The 22,527-nt window shown below is 49.7% G+C and overlaps 8 protein-coding genes across 8 annotated transcripts; 5 read left to right on the top strand and 3 right to left on the bottom strand.

The window, feature by feature from the left end:
- Positions 1 to 1,252: 1,252 nt before the first annotated feature.
- On the top strand, positions 1,253 to 3,064 carry NFIA_094740 (serine hydrolase domain-containing protein; the record flags this gene model as incomplete). The annotated part of the gene is made up of 1 exon (XM_001261750.1): positions 1,253 to 3,064. The coding sequence occupies one exon, from the start codon at positions 1,253 to 1,255 to the stop codon at positions 3,062 to 3,064; it is 1,812 nt and encodes a 603-aa protein (XP_001261751.1).
- A 2,854-nt stretch (positions 3,065 to 5,918) lies between these two features.
- Positions 5,919 to 7,190, top strand: NFIA_094730 (uncharacterized protein; the record flags this gene model as incomplete). Its single annotated transcript, XM_001261749.1, has 4 exons — positions 5,919 to 6,135; positions 6,192 to 6,504; positions 6,551 to 6,701; positions 6,762 to 7,190. The coding sequence occupies 4 exons, from the start codon at positions 5,919 to 5,921 to the stop codon at positions 7,188 to 7,190; spliced, it is 1,110 nt and encodes a 369-aa protein (XP_001261750.1).
- Positions 7,191 to 7,531: 341 nt separating this feature from the next.
- On the bottom strand, positions 7,532 to 8,535 carry NFIA_094720 (uncharacterized protein; the record flags this gene model as incomplete). Its single annotated transcript, XM_001261748.1, has 2 exons — positions 7,532 to 7,905; positions 8,373 to 8,535. The coding sequence occupies 2 exons, from the start codon at positions 8,533 to 8,535 to the stop codon at positions 7,532 to 7,534; spliced, it is 537 nt and encodes a 178-aa protein (XP_001261749.1).
- Positions 8,536 to 11,706: 3,171 nt separating this feature from the next.
- ergS lies at positions 11,707 to 13,236 on the top strand (the record flags this gene model as incomplete). The annotated part of the gene is made up of 1 exon (XM_001261747.1): positions 11,707 to 13,236. The coding sequence occupies one exon, from the start codon at positions 11,707 to 11,709 to the stop codon at positions 13,234 to 13,236; it is 1,530 nt and encodes a 509-aa protein (XP_001261748.1).
- A 429-nt stretch (positions 13,237 to 13,665) lies between these two features.
- NFIA_094700 (GNAT family N-acetyltransferase) lies at positions 13,666 to 14,358 on the bottom strand (the record flags this gene model as incomplete). Its single annotated transcript, XM_001261746.1, has 1 exon — positions 13,666 to 14,358. The coding sequence occupies one exon, from the start codon at positions 14,356 to 14,358 to the stop codon at positions 13,666 to 13,668; it is 693 nt and encodes a 230-aa protein (XP_001261747.1).
- Positions 14,359 to 15,166: 808 nt separating this feature from the next.
- NFIA_094690 (putative C6 transcription factor) lies at positions 15,167 to 16,858 on the top strand (the record flags this gene model as incomplete). Its single annotated transcript, XM_001261745.1, has 1 exon — positions 15,167 to 16,858. One exon carries the CDS (start codon positions 15,167 to 15,169, stop codon positions 16,856 to 16,858), a length of 1,692 nt encoding a protein of 563 aa, XP_001261746.1.
- Positions 16,859 to 17,067: 209 nt separating this feature from the next.
- Positions 17,068 to 20,427, bottom strand: tmpL (putative NRPS-like enzyme; the record flags this gene model as incomplete). The annotated part of the gene is made up of 8 exons (XM_001261744.1): positions 17,068 to 17,441; positions 17,489 to 18,818; positions 18,869 to 18,965; positions 19,024 to 19,311; positions 19,366 to 19,469; positions 19,523 to 19,605; positions 19,655 to 19,789; positions 19,854 to 20,427. The coding sequence occupies 8 exons, from the start codon at positions 20,425 to 20,427 to the stop codon at positions 17,068 to 17,070; spliced, it is 2,985 nt and encodes a 994-aa protein (XP_001261745.1).
- Positions 20,428 to 21,426: 999 nt separating this feature from the next.
- Positions 21,427 to 22,503, top strand: NFIA_094670 (enoyl-CoA hydratase/isomerase family protein; the record flags this gene model as incomplete). The annotated part of the gene is made up of 6 exons (XM_001261743.1): positions 21,427 to 21,631; positions 21,700 to 21,830; positions 21,888 to 21,917; positions 21,972 to 22,088; positions 22,145 to 22,328; positions 22,373 to 22,503. 6 exons carry the CDS (start codon positions 21,427 to 21,429, stop codon positions 22,501 to 22,503), a joined length of 798 nt encoding a protein of 265 aa, XP_001261744.1.
- Between the last annotated feature and the right edge of the window lie 24 nt (positions 22,504 to 22,527).

Raw genomic sequence — 22,527 nt, 5'->3', positions numbered from 1 at the left:
CTACCGATCTACATTACCCAGTTTCTTCTGCCTTAGCTCTCTCGTCACATGGTGGAGAGCGTAAGCAACCACGTCGTGACTGACATCCGAGCTACTCTCCTTCAATTGCTCTATCAGGCTTTGCTAAAACGCCAATGCGACCTCGGTTGCACACGGATTATCAGCCGCCACAAGCTTCTAATAATGTGCGGGAACCCCAGCAGTTGGAAGGCGCTGGCAACATGAATAACTTCGTTGGAAGTGATGGACGAGTATCTGCAGTGGAGCACGCAGACAAATAGGCATCTTTGCAAGGCTATGTCGGAATCCCGCTAATTCTCGAACATTCAGACTATCTGGAGCTTCCTTTGTGCTCGCCCCAACAAGTTACCCGACGACAAGTTCTCGGAATACGCGAACCCGTGGCATGCAAAGTGAAATATCCCACAAGCGCCAGCGCATCCAAGACCTCACTCTGGGAGGCTCTATAAAGTGGAAACTGCGATAGAACTCATACTTTTCACTGTCTCCGTGCCTAGTTCCACCTCTTTCTCCGTCGCCGGCTGGTTCAGACCCATCGTTCGTGACATGGCAGTCATGAGCATCCTTGTATTTGGCTCTAATAGATGGCGCAAGTCTTATTCGCCATCGTATAGTACAGCGTGTTATGCCGTCGTATTCTGTAACGAGCAGGGCATCGTTGCGAATATCAGTGGCGTTAAATACCACAATGGGACCGCATTTAGCTTGGTATATAAGGTCCGCTGTAGTAGGAGGTAAGAGGAATCGTCCAAATCCTCCTTGTATTCTAATGGTAGACTCTAAAGTCCTTTAACCTCTGCAGGTCCTTGTACCATTCTGCGCCATTCATCTTGCGGTTGGCTTTCGCACACCTGCAGTGGTATCACCAGGTTTGAACACGCCAGACTAAGATGAAGATGAAGATGAGTAGTCTTTTTATCAGGACTTGTTAACGCCATTCACAGTGGTTTTGAATTTATTATACTAGGCTTGTATGGATTATATACTGACACGCTAAGTAACCTCAAAATCTTTGAATAGCCATCCCTTTTTTCAAATGGTGAATGTATTCCTCCATATATATACGGTTATACCTCTCTAAATATTAGTGCACTAAACGCACCAATGGACTAGTCGCTCATCAAGTCCAACGCCTTTACATAACCCATCTTTAGTAAGCCAATTGTGGCTGTATTTATTTATCAGGCAACATCATGTTCTCCCGCAATACGAGTTACCATCATCATCCATCATGACCAAGGTCAATCTCATCCTCACACTGTTCAACCTTATCCCCGCCATCCTGGCAACATGCTCGACCCAGTCCCCCTTCTACCCGCCTCCATCTTACAACCGTCAGTCCTCTGAAGTATGGGAAGCCCTCGGCCTTGTAGAAGCGTCGCTGTCAAACTTACTCCGCAACTCGAACAACCTCAATACATCATCCTACTCAATTGAAATCACCTCATCACGGTCCACCCTATGGTCGACGTTCCATACCGCAAAGGATAAAAACATAACGCGACCTGGAGCCGAGAGAGTTGATGAGACAAGTCGATATCGTATCGCAAGTATCACCAAGGTCTTCACCGTGCTGGGGATACTCCAACAACATGCCGCGGGGAACCTCTCCCTCGAGGATACGGTGGACAAATACATCCCTCAACTCCGCAGTGCGCATCACGACGGGACCAGAAGTTCTAGTAGTATCCAGTGGGACAAAATATCACTCCGATCTCTGGCAAGCCAACTCTCTGGCCTACCCCGCGACTGGGTCCAGGGGGATCTCCTCACGGATCCCGAGCCCGTCGACACAACTGCTAAATGCGATTCTGACAACAGCCATATGCCCTGCACCGAGCAGGACTTATTCAACAATTTAAGAAGGAGGCCTGCCTTGTTTGCGCCGAACACGAAGTCGACGTATTCCAACCTTGCATTCGACCTCCTGGGGCTCGTGTTAGCGAACGTCACTGGCACCACATACGAGGAATACATAACAACCTCAATCCTCGATCCCCTGGGAATGTCGCAAACATCCTTTGCCAAACCACCGGACAGTGTGTCCGTTCTTCCCAAGGGAAATGCATGGTACTTCGACGTCGATGAGGCTGTGGAGAATCCCACAGGCGGATTATACTCTTCTACGCACGACATGTCAATTTTTCTCCGCTACGTCCTGAGCAACTACAAAGACATCGCGGACGCAAAGTTGAATTGGCTACTACCTGTATCATTTACGGCCGGGATGGGGAGTTATTACGGCATGCCGTGGGAGATTTTCCGCACGGACAGAATTCTTCTCCCAGACGATAAGCGGAGGACAAGGACTGTGACCTTCTTCACCAAAGGCGGCGGTGTCCCCGGGTACAGAACCATTATCCTCCTCGTGCCGGAATACGATTTGGGTATCACGGTTCTCACAGCTGGAGACGAGACATTCCCGGAAGTAATAGTGGAGATGGTCACTGTTCCACTGATTCGTGCAGCTGATGCGCTTGCTGCACGGCAGGTCAAGGAAACATATGTGGGGAGATACACCTCTCCTCCTACCAGGGAGCATATGGCAAACTCCACGTTGACACTAACATACACACCAACCCATGGCCTCGAGATCAACGAGTGGACTTTGAATTCCACCGATATGCTCAGCTTCATATCTAAGCACTTTCAATCCCCCAAAATTACAAAATTCCACGCTCAGTTGATTCCCTCTGGTCTCTACAGAGGTGACAAGCAACTAGGAGAGGTATGGAGGATTGCAGCCGTGATGGATAGGGAGTTCCCTCCGGCATCAGTGCTAGGGCGATGGAGCGGACACGCGAGTAATGCTGATTCATGGTCGGGTTTCGCACCCGTTTCCGAGGAATTCTGTATCAGCGATGTAGATAATATAATGTATGCGGGAAGTCCCTTGAGCGAGTTCGTCTTTTGGGACAGGGACGAGAAGACTGGCATGTTTGGAAAGGTGGAACTGCCGGCCTTTAGGATCAATTTGACTCGTGCGGACCAGAAGGAAGAGGGAGTGCTGGATGAGGGAATTCTGATCAAGCACGAACTTTGAATCAGTGGCGAGAACTGTGGGATATTGTTCGATGAATGCATCCTTGACCGGGTCAATTGTCTCGCTGGCAGTGGGCAATTCAGCACAGGCTAGGTAGAGAGGTTTTGTAAGTATGATGACGAGCCCTTTGATCGCCAACGATGGCACGAGTGCCTCCTCGAAGGCAATCAATTACCAAGGTGTTTTCATCCACTGCGGTTCAGCTCACTGCAGGATTCTACTTTCTTGGTCCTTCAACGGAGAGCTCAGTTTCACACTGTTTGGCTCCCTTTGCGTAGAATCCAATACATCTGATTGCATTGTAAATAACCGAACACGACAATAAGAAGCGGCTTCGCATGCCGTCCATCAATATGTCCGACATGATAGTATCCCCAGCGTGGCCACGGTGAAATGGAAGACCCAGCTCCTCCATAATAATGGACAGATACGTGAGTCCGTACATTTTCTGAGATGTCCCAAAGTGGTGGAACTGTCGAGGGAGATGTGCGAGGGCTACCAAAGACGTTGTATAATAGTTGCTTGCAGTGGCGTAGTAAGATCTTTCAGCCAGCCGGCAGATAATATGTCGACTCCTGCGCTGCTTTGCTGTTGTTGATATTCTGTCCACTCACGAGCATCTTCGACAGATTGATGCGGATAAGGTTTCCACAACCCTCTTGAGCGTTCCCAGAATCGTCTTGTACATCGGCAGTGCTCCCTCTGCTGACGAGGCAGCGCGCGGCCGCACAGGTTCCGTACCGGGGTTGCAAGCTCATTTAAGGTTATCATAGTAAGAAATACTTGCACTCTGGTTTATCTGTCTATTGATTAGTGATAGTGATCTCTCGTAGTCTGTTATCTATGAAATAGATAGACTATTCAACTCTCGGGCAACGATCGAGGATATCTACGAGCATCTCGTTAAGGAACTACGACCAGACGGGCTCCAAAAGAACGTGCACAATCAGTCCGGTCGTGCACTCCTTGCTAGAAGGCTTATGGACGGAGGACCTGAGTATGATGGACCCAATATCATGGACCATCTCACAAATCGATGACTGGAATGCAGGGAACGTAAGTTCCTAAGAGTCCCTGTTTTCCTTCATCCCTTATGCACAAAAGACGATATGCCGCAAGTACTACCCTATCGTGCCAGGTGTATTTAAACAGAAATATACGTTATTTTTGCATAAGGAAGCAACTGGAGCACGGGGTGTTATGTTCTCAGCGTAAGCGTGGTGCTTGCCAGGGACATGGGTCTCATCTTTTGCAAAGTGATAATGCCGTCCTGTACCAGAAACTAGACAGGCCACCTAATTAAGGCTTGGAATGTTCTGGAAGAAGCAAGCTTTAGGTTAGTCATGTCTCATTCTGCAGACGATGCAAGACAATAAGTGTTATAGTGAAGGTGCTGACTGTAGTCAGAAGGCAGGTTGAATATAATACAAGTATTTTCAATCTCAAACGCAACATAGATGGACGATTTCTTTTGGGAATTACTATACAAATAAACAATGACCTTTCTAGAATATTGTACATCAAATGTGACATTAGTTAGCCTATTGGCCTGGTCAACGATGAACAGGTGTTGGCATCACCGATTAGAATACAGTATATGATCACCACTATCCAGTCAGTAGACCCACACCAGCGAGCCTGTAGTCGATGGGCTATTGAAACCTTGATGATTTCATCAAACACTTCTCAAAGAATGGCAATACGGCATTGCAGCTATACTAAACAATAAGGATGCAGTTTGCAGTTTGCTCTTTGTTGATAACTGCTTTGGGACTAGTGCGGCGTAAAGACATTTTTGAAGGAAGGGAACCGCAAAGGCTGAGATCCACCATCTTAGTGGTCAGAGCAGGAGTGGACAGGTAGGAAGACACCTGAAGAGGGAAAAGTGGGAATTAATGGGGTTCATGGCGCAGATATGCGGACAGTGGTCTCTCATAAAACAAGGACTACCAAGCACCGGAACGACATATACTAGGTTCATCATTGACGGAGAGGACAATGCTGTAGCTTATTCCCATTTCTATGGTGCAAAAGTCTACGAGGGAAGAATTATAGGTATCCCTTGCCAAAACTTCTATACTTGAAGAAAGGGAGGAAATGAAGCATTTGCTTCTAAGGTTGATATAGTGAAGTCGAAGTCGCATATCGGCGATGCAAGGCTCCAGCATGCAGCACGCGGTATGGTGTAGCTTTAACAACAAGGCCCACAGAAAGACAAAAGATAGGATGCCCAAAGCCTGGGTATTAGGTGTTGTTGATCATCCTGCATCGATTGCGGGGAGCAGGCATCCGGGAATCGAGGATATAAAGACGGACATTACGCCGTCAGGTTTAGACAGAGGAACTCTTGCTGAAATGTAGTTAAACAAGATCAAAGCTGCATTGGCTATCTCAAAACTATAATGCCATTCTGATGGAAGTCCCGTTGGTACAGCACTCGTGTGGGTCACATTCTGGCTATCTAGGGAGACACGATATTTGCGCATCAAAGATCAATTGAAGTTATCTCGAACAAAAGATCAATGAGAATACAGAATAATAGCAAATCAAAAGCTCTAGTGAGCGAAAAAGATACCAAGCCCTTGTCATTTAGAATTGATATCACATTGTTTTACCCACGCTTATGCCTCAATGGGCACACATCAGCCGCAAGGACTTCAGGACAATAGATGAATCACTACTCATTGTAACATAGCATGAGGCTCAGGTGTTCTCCAAAAACCAGAAGATGGTTTAAATTCCATATCCCCATATCCATACACATCCAGAATATACTCCCATATCCAAACACACCCAGATGGTACCATCCTACTCGCAATATCTCATCCTGTAGAATTGTACTCTTACACGCATCATGGCCTACCAACCGAGTGGGCAGGATAAGAGCGCCCGACTGAGTCTCAACCTCCCGGATGAAGGCACCAACTTTGATGAGCTCGCTGCTAGGCTCCATATCCGTGGGTCAGCATGGAACAGGGAACATATTACGGCTCTCAGGGTCGTGCCGCTGGACGAGTGTCCCCTATCGAAGATATACCCAGTTGGATACCTACCCCGGCCGAACGATCCAGGTACGATCCGTTCTGTATGAAATTCTGACATCCTATCTCTCTGATATCGAACGCAGCATTCCGCGAACTCAAAAGATCCCTCCTCGCTCCAAGCCTCGAGCAGCTGCGGCAGTGGTCTTCAAACCGCCGGCTGTTCGAGTCGAATACCTTTTCCACGTTCTTTAGCGCTTTGTCCAGCACTATGATGACTGCGCATCTCACCATCCCAGGTAGCACCCGTGCGCCGAGTGCCGCGGCATCACAATCGCCGTCTTCGGACGAAGACGGTCCAGAATCCGACCCCCGGACCGTAATCCAGTCTTTTCTCAAACGGATCGAAATAAGGCTCAGTCCACGTCCAACGCTCGGAGCGCGCTACACCATCGGAGTGTAAGACACCAACGTTGACAGACAAGCTGTTTACTGACTTGCGCAGCGTCAATAGAGACATGCCTCTGAAATTAGAGCTCGGCCCTCCTGGGTTCGACCGGATTTCCGCAAATTCTGATGGCGGAATAGCTCTATTCGGCAGAGGAGGGCGTACCTCTTCAGACCGGCCATCCGATGTGCCGTTGGTGGCTGTACAAGTAAGACAATCACACTACACGTCCCATAGTATATGAAAACTGTTACTGATTATTTTGGAGGCCAAACGCCGACACGCTGGAGGATTGCACCGAGGTACTGGGCAGCCGGAGCGCTTCAATTATAAGACCCTGGGCCAAGAAGTGGCTGAGCTATTGGGTATTGCCTGCGGGCAGGATCGACTGTTGAACCGGCGTGAGGACCAAGAGGTGTTCCTCATTTCGATACACGGGACACAAGTCCGACTTGTTGCCGCGTACTTCACAGCAGATTATCTGCATGCGGTGAAGCCGAACTTCCTTCCCGCAGAGCAATATCTCTGGGTTCGCAGAACCAGGGCTATGGAGCTCAAAAGTCGACAGGGACGCGAAGAGGCCCTTAGAAATATAATGGGCCTTGTCTACTATCTGTACAGCGGCGAGGCGAAGATGAACCAGATTCGTCTTACCAAAAGTCAACTCCAAGCCACTTACGAGAAACCCCGACCCTGAGGTCCCTGATCTTCTGTCTGGCGAAACCAATGGCTTCTCCACCGTGGTTTGAAACAACGTATTCCCTGCAACAACAACATGATGGCGAGGTTGTACTTCTTACTTCATTGTTTCCACTGATGGGAATAATGCTTTGGCATTTGGGTTAAGTTGAAAACACCGAGTAATAACTTGTTCTATCTACAAGGACCCTACCACGAGCAGGAATAATTAATTCACGAAGTCAATAAAGTCACGGAATGTTGTGAAAGCTAGTATGCCTGCTCAATTGGAAATCGGTCAGACTTGCCCCCTGCTATGACTGTATTATTCTATAGCTCTCCGAAGAAATGTAGTCCTGATCACTCCGGACGACTCATCACGCAGTTGATTACACCCATGAACATCACCAAGAATGCCTTGCGCCCTTCAGGCTCTACGAGATCAAATTCATGCGACCGGTACATCTCCAAGTGCTCCTCCAAATGCTGGCCTTGAGACAGCGCCTGCAAGTAGGATCCCGAAGCCACCAGTTTGGTAATTTGTACGCAGGTAAGAGAGGTACGACGCATATTGGTGAGGAAAGACGCATACTCTCTTTGATGAGGATCCTTGTTGAAAGCGGCAAAAATCAGGAATAAACCATATGGCACCTCGCCTTTGATCTTATTCTCTTCTGTTGATCCTTTCAAAAACTGGATAGCAGTCATTAGTTTGGAAGAGGCGGACATAGCGGCTAAGGAACGTACATTGTAAATTATCAGAGGAAAAAACAGATAGTTCTCTCCCTTGGGAATTCTGCCAATAGCCCCAGGACACTTGAGGGCCCCCTTGGCATTGAATAATGGCAAGTGAAATGGTAACGGTCCGGATTGTGTCCAACTGCGCGAATATTAGCAACGGATTGTACGGTTGCGAACAAGATACAAACATCTCTCTAAGGCCATAGCATGCCCTGATCATCTCGAATAGGAGACTTGACAATGACATTGAATTAGGCTCCTGGTCCTCAGAGAATTGAAGTGTGAGATGGTATGTCTCGTAGAAAACAGAGGAAAATGCGTTTTCGGGGTGGCTGAACTCATGATATCGGCCTCTGAAGATATCTTCCCTTGTTGGTTCCATGAACTGCCGAATTAAACCTTGGAAAGCTAAGGCTTCGGTTAGCTACGACATGATATTCGAGGTCACTTAAGAACATACCCTGGTCGCCTTCGTCTGGAAGGTGCTCCTGACCAACCATCTCCGCTGCAGATATCGTGCCCTTTTCTTTCACATTGAGTGCGCGTACGTGTTCTGATGTCCAATTCTTTGGTTTCTGTAGTAGGAATCCAACCATCTGGCGGGAAATATTTGAGATATCCATTGTTGTTAGAACTAGAGCTGAGGCTGTAAATATGAAAACGTTGTGGTGGTAGTAGCTGCGCATGATATCATTGTCATAGCTAGGTCATGATCAACACAGATGCAGAATTTGGTTCTCACTATCTTCCATTTTTAAACTTCAGACCATACTAATTGAGATGGCACCACTTCATCGTTCAATAGATAATTTCATCATTCAATTACCGTATTTCAGAGGAAGGCAGATGAAGAACCCTCAGGATTCGCCCGTCAAGCAGCCCATACTGCATCTTTGTTGTTTAGTATAGCCGCAATGCTTTGTTTGAATTTCTTGCAGACCCGTCAGCCGAGGATCCTGGTTGACATGAAGTCTCAAACGAGTCATCTCATTCAGTTCTTTGTCAACCGGTCTCGGAAAATGATCACTGTTGTCTTCGATGCATTGGTCTTCTGGAAAGAGCAACGACTGATTCATTCGACACCCTCCGTGAGTGAAATAGCTCGTTTTTCCTCTATTAGAGCATGGCTTTGCCTTGTTAGTATTAATATTCCGCCTTTTCTATCTGACTCTGGTAAACTCCTCTACCGTATCAAATATTTCTTCATTATCCCTCGTGCAGAGAATCCAAGCGGGGCGTCCAAGGAAAGATGACACAACAGTCAAGTCAAGCTCTTCGACCAATTTACCTTCAAAGGGTCACCTCGCTGTAAAGCTTTGCAATCACATATCGAAAAATGCAACCTGCTGTCATAGATGACAACCAAGGATGGAAGTGTGGGATGTTTCAGGAAGGCAGTACGACTCGGCGATCTAGCAATCTGTCGACTTGTATTCTGACTCTTTCAAGATTTCAAGACATTCGACGGTAATATTCGAGGACTCTTTATGCTGTACTTGGCTGGAATATAAGAAGTCACCGAACGCACCTTGGCAGGTAACCAATCCTTACTCTCATCTGCAACTCTTCATTCCCAACTGTGCAACATGGCCGACTCAGTGTCTACAGACCTCAACGCTTCCCATTCCCCGCTTAGATTTAAAATAAGGCTTTAATCCACTCATTCAAGCCTGAATGAATTGATTCCGCAATCTAATCAAACGCCTCAATAACCAGTGTCTTGTCCGCCGTGGTCACCAGATATAGCCCAGATTGGTACGAGATCGATTAATACCTCAAGCCGCCCGCCTGCAGAAATTCAACTACCTCCTCGCAATCCTTCAGCCAACTCATATACTAAATAGGCTCGCAGAGTTTTTGCCACCCCAAGGAAGACCGTGAGAAACTCCTTCCTACCATCCCGTTCGACGAGGTCGTATTCCGCAGACCGACAAACCCGTAAATGCTCGGAAAGCTCTCGGCCCTCGCGGAGCGCCCGGGGATATGACCCGGTGGCAACTATCTTCGTGATCTGCACAGATGTTCGCCGAGATTGAATACAGGGGATATGTAATCATCAAGATTCACATTCCGGTAAAAATCTGCAAAGGCAAGAAAGAGACCGAAAGGAACCTCACACTTCATTCTATGTTCAGCCTCGGGTCTCTTGACGGTCTAGATAGTTGTTAGCAGTTGAAGCAGGCATCATATCTGGAGAACTCACATTACAAAGTATCAATGGATGGAAAAGTTGTTCTTGTGGATTTACCCCGGCAAGCGCCCAACCAATGGTCCCGTCGCACCTCAGGAACCCTCGGACTCGACATGTCTTGAAGTGGAAAGGGGATCCACATAATGGGGTCCAACCAACAGATATTAGCAACAAACTTGAGAAAAAGAAGAGAATACTCACAGATCCCTGGCCTCCGCGTTGTGGCAACGATGTAAGAGCGCCATGACTCATAATCCCGGCGAAGAGACCATCAGGAGGCGTTTCGCCGTCGGGGGTTTGCGCCAGTTTGTGGATCACATCGACGACCCATGTGAACGCATATCTTCAAAAACCCGAAGAAGTGGACGCGAAAACATCTTGACTCTCTCAGGATCCAAGACCATGAGAATCCTTCAATGACGGAGATGGTCGGGGAGCGAAATCTCCCTACCAATGAGATCCCGGTAAGTCCTAACCATGGCAACTAACTAGGTACAGTCTAGGCTTTGGGCGTCTGCTTCTCTCTTATTTGCGGTAGAGAGATTGCCCTGGTTGAAATCATACATACTTATCACGCGAATTTTAGACCTGATTAGTTGGCTCTCTTGAATGACAGTAAAACTCAATGCTTACCTTGGTTTTTAAATAATTGCTCCTCAGGGCTGAACATCTATGTTGCCTGGGGTTCGGGTTCCGAGGATCCCAGTATCCGATGGTGAATTGGCGGCACAAGCCGTACCACTAAACGAGTTCCCGAAATAGGGTCCAGCATCGATCAAATCATAAATCATGCTGCCTAGCTTCCAGTCCCCTGATCCTCGCAACGATTGGCCTTGAATACGGCCATGCGAAGCTTAGTTCCCGACTCCACACCGGCCCCTATCTCTAGCATCAACGTATGCTTGCTCCCTAAACATTCCCTTACTCGGTTGTATCTAATTTCTTCGTGGCTTGCCTGGACTGTGACTTGGCTGCAAAGAAGTTTAGGCAATTGAACAGCCATCTCAAATATTCAATACCAGTTTGCCCTGTCTAGTCAAACACAGAAAGTAGATATCACATGTAGAGTTTCAAACAGTGCGTTATTTTTGCTAGCTAGTTAAAAAAGGCTTGTCCGGCCGTAAGGCTGCAACATTTTTTTCTGACTTCCCTGACTGTAGGGCAATGACAAGAGGGATGGACTGACTTCTTGAAAAGGCTAGCAGCCTTCTAGCCACCCGAGCCACCCGAGCAAAAGCGAACAAGCAGCTGAAACTTGAAACGGTGGATATTAGGTTGAACGCTTTCTGTTGGTCATCGCGCCCTGGGAGATTGGAGTATGACGAAGAGCATGATCACTTTTTACCAATTCTGGAGTGGCTTGGGGTTGTTGTATCGGCCCATCCGACTAGGGCAGCACTGCCCATTACCTGAATATTGAGTACCAGGGTTTCGGAGAGCATGGCCTGGCTAGGCTGAAACCTGCGATCGTTAAAATCTATGTTCTGCTCCCTTTTCTTTGCTTCTGCTCTGTATTATGAGGTTGATCCATTGAGCCTATGCAAGATTACCATCCTACACGTCACCATTGTTCCATAAGACTCGAAACGAATTATCAGTCGGTATGGCGCCAGACACTACCCTGTCCATCCGGAGTGGAAGACCCGAGACCCCCAAGAAGAGCTCGAAGACCAACAAAGAACGGAGTAAACGCTGTCGGAGTGAGCATAGCAAGACAGAAGGATGCGGGAGGGTCCTGCTGGCTGAAACCATCGGCCGGGCATTATATCACGGCCACGCTGGCCTTACACAGGACGTCAACCATATTCCTCACGATCTATTCGAATGCCTTGAGACCCCTGTTCAAGGGAGTTCATCGACATGGCTATCAGTTCCCAGTCACGACGGTCGCTCCAGTGGCAGCACACGCAGTAGTACGAGGACATCCGACGACACCCTCTCCGCTAGATCCTATGACACCTTACCCACCGGCTCTAGTTGCATCAGCGAAGAGGATGCGCATAGCCAACAAAACTGCTCCATCAACGCCAGCCGAAAATCCCTTCCCTATAAACGCATCGTCATCTCGGACGGACTGCCTTCCGTCGACGAGGTGGAACGACTGGCGACTCAATATGGTCAAGCCTCACATATGGGACTGCTCGACCCCAGCTACAGCATCTTTCTAAATGGAGATCGAACCGCAGGTTTATGTTTCAAGGTCCTGAACAAGGTCGCGATAGTGATGGGCGATCCTATGTGCGACCCAAGTCAGATATCCAGCGTGCTTGACGAGTTCAATCGGTACCGACGTCGACAACGCTGGGATATCTCATTCCTCGGCGCCGGTGAGGCGCTTGTGAGCTATACCAGAGCACGTAACAAGAAATGGACGGTCTTGCAGTTTGGTAAAGAGCGGGTCTTGAACCCTCTGACAAACGAGGTTATACTCGAGACCAGCGGAAAGCGTATTCTGACTCAGAACCGACAGCTCCTCAATCCAAGCAAAGGCGGCATTACCTTGCATATTTATACACCGTCCTTGGAAACGGATTACGAGTTGGAGACCGAGTTGTGCGCAATCTATGATGAGTGGCGCATAGCCCGCAACAAGTCGGGAAAACTTCAAGCCTTCATTACTGAGTATGATCCCTTCCTAATGCCGAACCTCATGACATACATTTATACTCGGGGGCAAAACGGAAAGGTGAACGGTTTTGCAGCCCTACGATGGATCGGTGGGAAGAATGGATATCACGTCGATCCGTGTATCGCTGCCCCTGGAGCGCCAAAGGGGATTAGTGATCTGTTAATATTCGCCTCAATGGCTTGGCTGAGGCAGATTGGCATCTCACACCTTAGCTTTGGCTATGAGCCTTCCGACTCGCTGGCAGAGGTGTCAGGAATGCCCAGTCCTCTCGCACATCTAACCCGCCAAATATATCGATATACATTCCAGCGACTACCGATCGGCGGAAAGAAGACATATTTCGACAAGTTCAGGCCGGATGAGGAGCAGGATTCACCTCTCTATCTTATATTTCCATCGAAGATCCCAGAACCACGACCGATCATTGCTATGGCTCATGTTGCTAATATCAGTATCCGGAAACTGCTATTCGATCACCGTTCCAAGCCTTCGGTCCCGCAATGATTTGTACTGTCCCTGCAAATGTCCTTTCTAATAAAGCGTAATTGTTCTGGGACCCTTACTCTCTTTTGGCTCATTTTTCTTGATTTGGGTGTACACTCTTTCTCCTCGTCTCTTCCAGCCGCTATTTAGGCTACGTCTGCTTGGTGTCTTCTATCCTTCCTTATAATATCCTTCTCTTGAACGAGTTCATATGTCTGTATGTATATATTCCGTTTGATGTTTCTGACAGCGATTAAAGTATAGATTTCCTTCTATTTCCATGCATGTTCGCAAAGGCTGATGGCCTGTCTAGCTCTTTATGTACGGCCTGCATCAACGCCGTAGCCATTTCCATGCGTACTGTTGACCTCTATACACTACCCCCACGAAGTTGAGGCGCAACTGTGGAAGCATCCATGCTGGCTAGCAGGCTCAGGCATCTGATGTTCTCTACACATAATCTCTGGTAAAACACTGCAGCATAACATGACCACTCCGCGCACAGAACTTCTCCTGCGCCTCGTACCCCTCCGGCAAGAGATCCCCTTCACCGTTCGCAATCAGAGCTTCGGCAAGGGTACAGCTTCCCACCTCCTCAAAGCCCAGTTGCTGATACAGCCGTACAGCCGCTTCCATTCCCCACTTGACCATCAACCGCACGTGGACATTCTTTGGCTCGGCCCGATACTCGACAAGATACTTGATAGCCTCCGCACACAGTCGTTTCGCGATACCTCGCCCACGATGCGAAGATAGCGTGTAGAGACCGAGAAGCTGCCACCGCTCTTCCTCATTATCCGGGCCTGGTTCTGGCTGCCCGGATGTTGCAGGCAGCGTGAACTCCTCTTTGGTTCGGGGACCGAGCAGCGTCAATTGAGCGACCCATTCTAGATCCTCTTCGCTGAATGCATTAGATTTTGCGGCTGGACGTGCCGCGCAAACAATTGTCTCCCTCCCTGGTTGCGACAGGCGCGATTCCCAGTATTCGTCTGTGAGAAGGGCTTCTGACTCGTAGGTTGCGGCAAATGATGACGGGGAGAGTTTGAGGGCCTGAAGACGCAGGTCTCTGTATCGCTGCGCTAAGCAAGTGAGATCTTCCGTCTTGGAGACTCGGAAGTAGGTATAGTGATAATCTGATGTCATGTTTTTATAAATTTCAGAAAAAGGAACGGTTGCGATAGAAATGATTTTGCGAGTCGGTTACGGTTTTTAGTTGTGGCAACCACAGAATACATCCGCTAAATCCGCAACATCCGCAGCCCTATGAAGACGCCAATCTACCAGCCGGTTTGGCTGAGCACACGGCCCAGACACTGATGTATATTGAGTGAGTTTTTGTCACCCTATATTACGCATACCGCCCACTTCGCTTTTGTGATTGGCGAGACAAACCGGGACACAGGAATTTACACTACCAATATGCCAGTTGTCAGTATCCGCAGAATGTTCCGATGTCCACTATGTTTGGCAACGACGTAGCCTGGTCATCCAAATACCTTGAGCAAATGGAACATCTTCCTTGCCCTACTTTGGAGTCGGATATAGCGTCGATCACGTATACCATTCTATTCCGAGCCACTGAAGTAACTGCGCCACGAATCGACCGAGCGGTGGCATTGACACGACGCACCGGATACACTGGCTCTGACTAACTTAGGAGAAACTCATACGCTACTGGTTCAGGCAGGCCACAGTATCTATGAAAATATCTGAGTTCTTCTGTTGTACTACACCTCGATATGAGCCCTGACCCCCAGCGCTACATCCGAAAAGGGAATGGTCGCAAATGACGAAAACCACAAGGTTAGGATTAGTAATCATTTCGATTCGTCGGTTTTTCTTGAAGGGATTCGCCTTGAACCGGGATTACAGGTGTCGCCTCCGAGTATCTAGTATTGATAGGGATGGAGTTGCGAACGCGTCAGGAGACGTGTAAAGCCGGAAGACAAGGATGTCAGGCCAGGTGAAACGGCAGCGTCGTTCCAAGGTTGCCTGTGAGCCATGCCGGACCAGGAAGAGGAAGTGCAACGGCCAGCATCCTTGCGAGATGTGCACAGAGTCTGAGTACACATGCCATTATGACTTGGGCTCACGCAAGAAACGAAACAAGAGCTTTGTCCTAGAAAGTCTGACGACAGTCCGACCGGCGCAGAGGCAGCAGGCCGGGTCGCATTCAGAGTCCCCAAGGGCACCGACTCCACGACGACCATCACCACCTGGTGAGCGATTTACCAATACTGTGCAGCAGTCGATCGGACCCAATTCTGGCGCAGTCTTTGTGCAGAACCTGGGACTCAAGATCGACCCTGTCAACGCACTGGATCCCCAAGTCTTCGCGTGGAATATCGGGCTGCGCCAATTGCCGGGCAGCTTCATGGCGATGCCGATAGTAAATATCATATCTGCCGAGGAAATGACCGCGCTGACGCACATTTACTTCGACAAGGTAGCTCCTTACTACGGCTTCGTTGACCGGGATAGCTGCTTTGAACATATCCAGTCGAGATGGGATCAACCTTCCGCTTTTGAACCATCTGATGTCGTTCTTTGCGGAGTGGCCGCGATGGGCTACTTGTTTTCTCAAAGGAGAGCAGTGGCCGCAGAGCTGCATCTGGTTGAATCGGCCAAGTCGGCTCTCGAACAGCGTTCTGGAGGCGTGATACCGCCCCTGATGTTGATCACAGGATGGGCCCTTCGAGTTTCTTACCTGCGGTTAACGGCCTCGCCTCACACAGCCTGGATGGCGAGCTGTTCATTAATGCACCTAATTGACGCGTCTGGTCTACACCTCGATCCGTCATCTAGACATGCGCTTCTACGACCGACGCAGAATATCGACGATGATATTAAGCGTAGGCTAGTCTCGTTTGCCCAGTACATCAACACATGGGTATCGTTCGACTTGGCAAGATCACGAATCATCTTACATGGCGCATCATACTCACCCCCATCCAGCCGAGACGGAGATTTCACAGCCGAGATGTTGGATCTGCTGCCCCTTTCCGAGAGTCTTGACCCCTTCACACCGGTCGACGCAGTCCAGCTTACCGCCATGCTCGTCAATATCATGCAAAGCAGCCGCGCGCAACCTCCGTCTGTTCTCTCTCAATGTAACCTCGTATTATGCATTTTCCGCCGCCTCCGTGCAGTCCACTCAACTCTATCCCCGGCTCTGATGAGCCAAATGCTGGCGTTAATTACGAAAGCTCTCGCCTGCGCACGAGAATTAGTAGACGCAAACTGTCCATGGAGTCACGTGGCGAATGTCCCCTTCCAGATTATCTGCACGCTACTGGCGGTGGACAGCCCAGAGTCGTTGTCTCTGTTAGATGACGCGGTGCAGACTCTCAAATACGTAACGGATGTCTACGGCACTGAGGTACTGAGGGAAGCATACCGGACCGCGGGCTCTCTCATTCTATTGCAGCAGAGACGAAAGGATCACGATGCGGGCCGTCTGAATGCTATCTTGGGCCTACACTTCGCCCCTGGTCATGAAACCATGTCGCAGCGACGGCCGAGCATGCAGGATTCCGAGTCTTTCAGAGAGTTGGTCGCGGATTTGTCCAGTTCGGATAATTTTGATTTTGCGCAGTTCTTTATTGCGGATAATCCTTGGAATGTGCTGGGAATGGACAGCTAGAATTTTGGATCCCATGTACCTTAGACTTGGAAGAGACGAGCGGCTCTCGCTGCATGATGTTCCCTTGCAGACCGTCATCCCACAGCATACACAAATTTACACTAACGAATACACAAGTGGAACAACCATTCGACTATATAACATAATCGCATACTATCATGAACAAGAATACGTACATCAAACGAAATCAACACCCACAACCCGAACACCTAACTATCCCATATAGCCCCATAAGCAGGAACGCCCCTCGTCTCCATCCCATAAACCACCTTCTTCGTCAACTTCTCATTCGAAATGACAATCACAGCCTCAGCCTGAAACTCCTGCACCGCATCCCACGTCAGCCGCACCAAATCCGGCCGCCCCTGCTTCTTCGTGTCGTGCACGATCGCCCCCGGATCAGCGGCGTAGACCGCGTCCACGACGTCCTTCCCGAATGTATCGACGGGGTTAGGCGTCGACCAGACTAGCCGGAATGGACAAGTTGGGACTTGGATGTGGCCTAGGAGAGGGCCGATGCCTGAGCCGGTGCCTACTAGGACGACGCGGTTGAAGAGCGTTGCGATGCGCATCACGCCGCAGGCTGCGGACAATTAGCTGAGGAATATAGTGAGAGAAGAGGCGACTTACTGGGAATACCGCGGACCCATAGGTGGGTGGGTGGCTTGCTGATCTGCCGTCCTGTCCAGTCTCCTGCGCGAGACACGACTAAGGAGTACCCTTTCGGTCTACCGTTTACTGCGGTTGGAGCTGGGACAGTCGCGAATGAGTGCCACTCAAGTAAAGGCCGTTCGGATAGTCGCGTAAAGGTCCCGTTGACGGGCATCGTGTAGTCAAAGTGAAGCCGCACAGCATGATTGGAGAGGACCTCGGCGTCGACGGGGATCTTCCGGAGGAAGACCCACGAACTTGCAATGCTGGCGGTTATGACGAGGAGCATCCAGAAATTAGGTGAAGAGGTGACGGCCCGCCCCAAAGATTGTGTGCCGCGCTGGTCGCGTATAGAGAGGATTGTTTGGATCCAGATGATACCGAGGATTGTCCAGCCGAAGAAGCGATGGATGCGCTCGAACGTGTTGTGACGCTTCTTTCTAAAGGTTGGATATGCGAAGCCGATCATTGCAAATAGGAGGAGTAACACGATTAGGGAAAGAGTGAGAGTCGCAGGTGAGACTTTTGCAAGCACTCGGGCATTGCTGACCTGGTTGTAGATATTATACCCGATAGAGCCGGCGAACCAGGCCGTAGCGGCCATTGCAGCGCCCGAGTGAACTCCACCAAGATGGTAGATTTTTGCGCACCGGCGGCGGATTGCCAATGGCCATGACTTTGGTACAGAGCAGCAGATTGTGTAGAGAATGTTGATGACAGCGTCCTGGCGGACGAGGACGGCAATCGTGAGGTTGATGAAGGCGATTGTTGAGATCCATTGGGGGCCAATCTTTGGAATGAACAGAATACACAAGAGCGCAGCAATATTGGCAAGCCAAATGAGCGTGAAAAGCCTCCGGTAGACAATAAAGATTCGGTATCTGAGTCCCCGGACGACCTTGCGGTTCTTCTTCTCCGCCAACGGCATGGGTTTGTAGAGTGACTCTGATGAATCTGATCGGGTTGACACTGTTGCGCGAGAAGAGTTTAGAACAACATGCTTCTTCTCGTCTAGTATTTCCGTATCAGACTGCGATGTCTTGTCTTGGGGACGGCATAACTGAGCGAGCGCCCGTTTGTCGATCTTGCCATTTGGCGTCAGCGGAAACGCATCCACTCTATGCACTTGTGTTGGGATAGCATAGTACGGTAGTCTCGCCTTCAAGTGCATCTGTATTTCCTGCAAATCGAGTGCTTGAGGAGTGACGAATGCGACGAGGTCTCCTTCCACCATAATGGCGGCAGCCTCCATTACACCCGGGCACGACGCCAGTGACGCGCTGACACCGTCTAGTTCGACGCGGAAGCCCTACTGCGTTCAGAGCTGTGGAGCTAGAATAAAAGAAGTACAAGACCTACCTTAATTTTCACCTGATCATCATTGCGTCCCAGAGTTTCCAAGCTCCCATCAGGAAGCCAGCGGGCTAAATCGCCAGTATTGAACATCATTGAGTGACTGTAAGCGATCCATCTGTCAGTGAGCATTTCAATTAGAGAGACTGCCTGGGACGCACCCATCGTCAACAAAAGGATCATAGCGATAGCGCTCGGCGGTCTTCTCAGGCTGTCCGAGATACCCTCTTGTGATGCCTGCTCCACCAGCCCACATAGTTCCGACCTCCCCAATCGCAACTGGAAGTTGCTCATCGTCCAGTATATACACGCTGGTGTTTGGGAGAGGTCTTCCTATGGTTAATTGTTGGCCGAATTTGTGTCTATGCATGGTATTGATGATGGTGACCTCTGTTGGGCCGCAGCAGTTGTAGAAGGTTGCTCCGTTCGCAGCCCATTTATCGGCGAGGCTAGAAAGGCATGTTAAAACAAGTCGAAAACACACTCGGTTGGATAATGGCTACCTCTGCGAACATGGCTCTCCGGCCGTGGCGATGCATCGGATATTGGGGAAGGCTTGGGGGCGGTATCGACTGAGTATGCTCGGAGTGCATATCAGCGTATCCACCTAGCGACCAGGTTCAATGGCTGCATCAAACAGTCTTTGGATCTTGGACTCACCTGCTGTAGTGCCGCGTGCCAATCAGACCCTCTCAAAACCAAGGTTGCGCTGTTGCAGAGACTCCCCAGTATTTCCCAGGCACCTAGCAACGTTAGTAAGGGCTTTGGTCATTGTAGTTCACCAATGCTCACCCATGTCGAAACTGATGGACAATACTTGTCCCACTCTCGAGCCACGAGACATGCCCAGATTGCCGGGCGCATGGCAGACGACGTTTGTAACATTCCCGTGCGTGACATCGACGCCTTTGGGGGTTCCGGTGGTACCTTCATGGCCAGAGATACATTAGCTTAGTTTTAGATTGGGTGCGCAGAGCGATAACAGACTGACCAGAAGTGTAGATCACATAGCACCCTGAATTCTCGTCTCCCTCACAAATCAAACGAGTCGTGTCCGCCCGGAACCCAGTATGCTCCGCCTCAGCAAGTAGATCCTCCAGAACCAAAACCGAGGATAGCTGTGGCAAAGAGTGCAGTCGCGATCTGAAGGCACCCGTACACAAAGCTACAGAGCTTTGAGATTGAATCATCGCATGTGCCAGTGTCTGGTCTGGAACAACAGCGCCGTCGAGCGGAATATACTGCGCACCGCACATGAGGATGCCTAGGATACCTGCGACCATCTCCACACTCCGTTTTGTCGCAAGGACAATCCTGCTGCCAGGGACCACACCATGACTTTGAAGTCGTAGTGCAACGAACTGTGCATATTGAAGCAGCGTACCATACGTGACCTCGACCGATTTGTTCTGGGAAAGATCACAGACAGCGACGGTATCAGGATACTGCTTCGCACAGTTTATGAAGGCATGGTGAACAGTAGGATATGGAACAGGGCACTGGGGGCCGAAGCCGAACGATCGGAAAAGATTTCCGTCTCGCGGTGAGACTTGAGGAGACTCCATTTCTCGGGGACTTTGCAAATATACCAAACCTCGTTGCACGAAGTAACCCTGCCTGAAGGCTCAATAGGATGCAGAAGGAGTCCCTCGCAGGATATGCAGGATATATGTGCGCCCATTGTGCTACAGACTCCCTGCTCATGACGATTAGACACATGTTCCTTCGAGTCAGGTTGAGGGAATTTGGAAATATTGTTGGCCCCGCGCCCCGGCGTAGATATTGATTGCTGACCCACCAGTACTATGTCAGAAACAACAGTCGCCTGGCCCCGGCAGTCACGGCCAGGGCGTAGAATCGCGGGATAGCAGTGAGACAAGCTGATGCATCGCGACGGTCGATTGACTCGATTCGGATCCTTCAGGTGTCCACGACGTCACAGTCTGAGTAGCAATGGGCTGGGCATGCGGGGTCAAAAGCGTCGATCATGGGCCCTCTTGGTGATGGTCCCTGGATTCCTTTCCGATATTGGTGGCTTTACTCGCTCTAGGGTCACTTGAAAAGTGGAGACTAGACCCTGGTTGCATGCCTCTTCTGCATCAGTTGTCTGAAGAGAATGGGTCTCGACCAATCGGTTCATTATAGTCGCGGTTATGATTCGTGGTCGGATTCATATTCCTGAATGTTCTCGATTCATGCACACGGAGTTCAGCCGGATGCGCGCGCGGGGGTTCGTATGAAAACGGTCTGAGTTGCTTATGTTAATCTCACAAATCCCGGAAAGGCATCTTGGCCTCTTTCACTTGTTGCATGTGTGACGCCACGACGCGCAAGTGGTGTTCTCGACATGCTACACTCGGCCTAGCTGCTCAGCCGTTCTCGCCTGTGACTATCTCGACGCGGCCCGCAACTCCGTATGTTTCAGCCCCGACTCCGTACACGGGATGGGCTAAAATAGCCAGGAAATGTCTCAGTCGGGTGTTGAGCCCTTTTTAGCCTGGACTGTTTCCTCGAAGCTAGACCATCCGTGTTGCTGTCTGATCTCTGCCTAGGTGCGCATCGTCATGGATTATTCAACGCAGACCGAAGGGTTTATTTTGGCTGAAACACAACAGAGTTCTACTCGCATTCTCACTCTGAATCGTCCTAATAAGCGAAACGCTTTATGTCAGGCGCTTATCAACGAGTTATTGCATCAGCTGAAGATTGTCTCGGCTGATCCGCACATTCGAGCCATCGTCATTGCTGGTTCGGGCGCCATCTTCTCGGGTAGGTGTCTCCACGTTAAATGTAGGAAGCATGTAGCTGACTTGTCGCCACTTGCGCTTTCCATACAGCTGGTGCCGACATCAAAGAGATCGCTCAGTTGGATGGCGAAACTGCTCGGCAGAAGCGGTATCTTGAAGACCTCTGTCATGCAATGAAACAGGTTCGGAAACCTATTATTGCGGCGGTCGAGGGTAAAGCAGTATGTCTCCTGCCCTTACTATTGTTGACGATGTTGACAGAGAACTGCGTCTCACAGCTTGGGGGTGGTTTCGAGCTTGCCTTGATGGTATTTAATTATCCCCCTTCAGATGGCTCTTGAGCTGACTGTGCTACTCTTCAGGCAGACTTTATCGTCGCTACGCCGGAAGTAGAGTTTCGACTTCCTGAAATATCAATCGGTCTGATCCCCGGTGCTGGAGGTACACAAAGAGTGACCGCGGCTGTGGGCAAGTACAGGGTAGCTGCTCTTTAGGCCTGGTTCACAAGGGACTCGAACTGACAAGGTCATTGTAGGCAATGAACATGATTCTGCTGAATGAACCGCTTTCCGGAAATGAAGCCTATCAGGTCGGACTAGTTTGCAAACTGGTCGAACCAGGAAAGGCTTTGTCGGGGGCGTTGGAGATTGCAGAGAAGCTGGCTTCTCAGAGTGCCTCAACCTTGATGGTGGCAAAGGAGGCAATATGCAGAGGTGAGAGTCATTACTCTCATATTCCTTGATTTTTACTTACAGCTCGCCAGCGGACGAACTGCAGCATGACCATGAGTTTGAGCGGTCACTGTATTATGCCACTTTCGGGACCCGCGATATGGTGGAGGGAGTAACTGCATTCCTCGAGAAGCGGGCACCTGTGTGGAGAACGCCATCTTGAGGATATCGTTGAATGTGGAATCCG

This window comes from Aspergillus fischeri, genomic scaffold, assembly GCF_000149645.3.
Source record: "Aspergillus fischeri NRRL 181 1099437636262 genomic scaffold, whole genome shotgun sequence".
Taxonomy (NCBI): domain Eukaryota; kingdom Fungi; phylum Ascomycota; class Eurotiomycetes; order Eurotiales; family Aspergillaceae; genus Aspergillus; species Aspergillus fischeri.
This window is presented reverse-complemented; position numbering and strand designations above follow the sequence as displayed.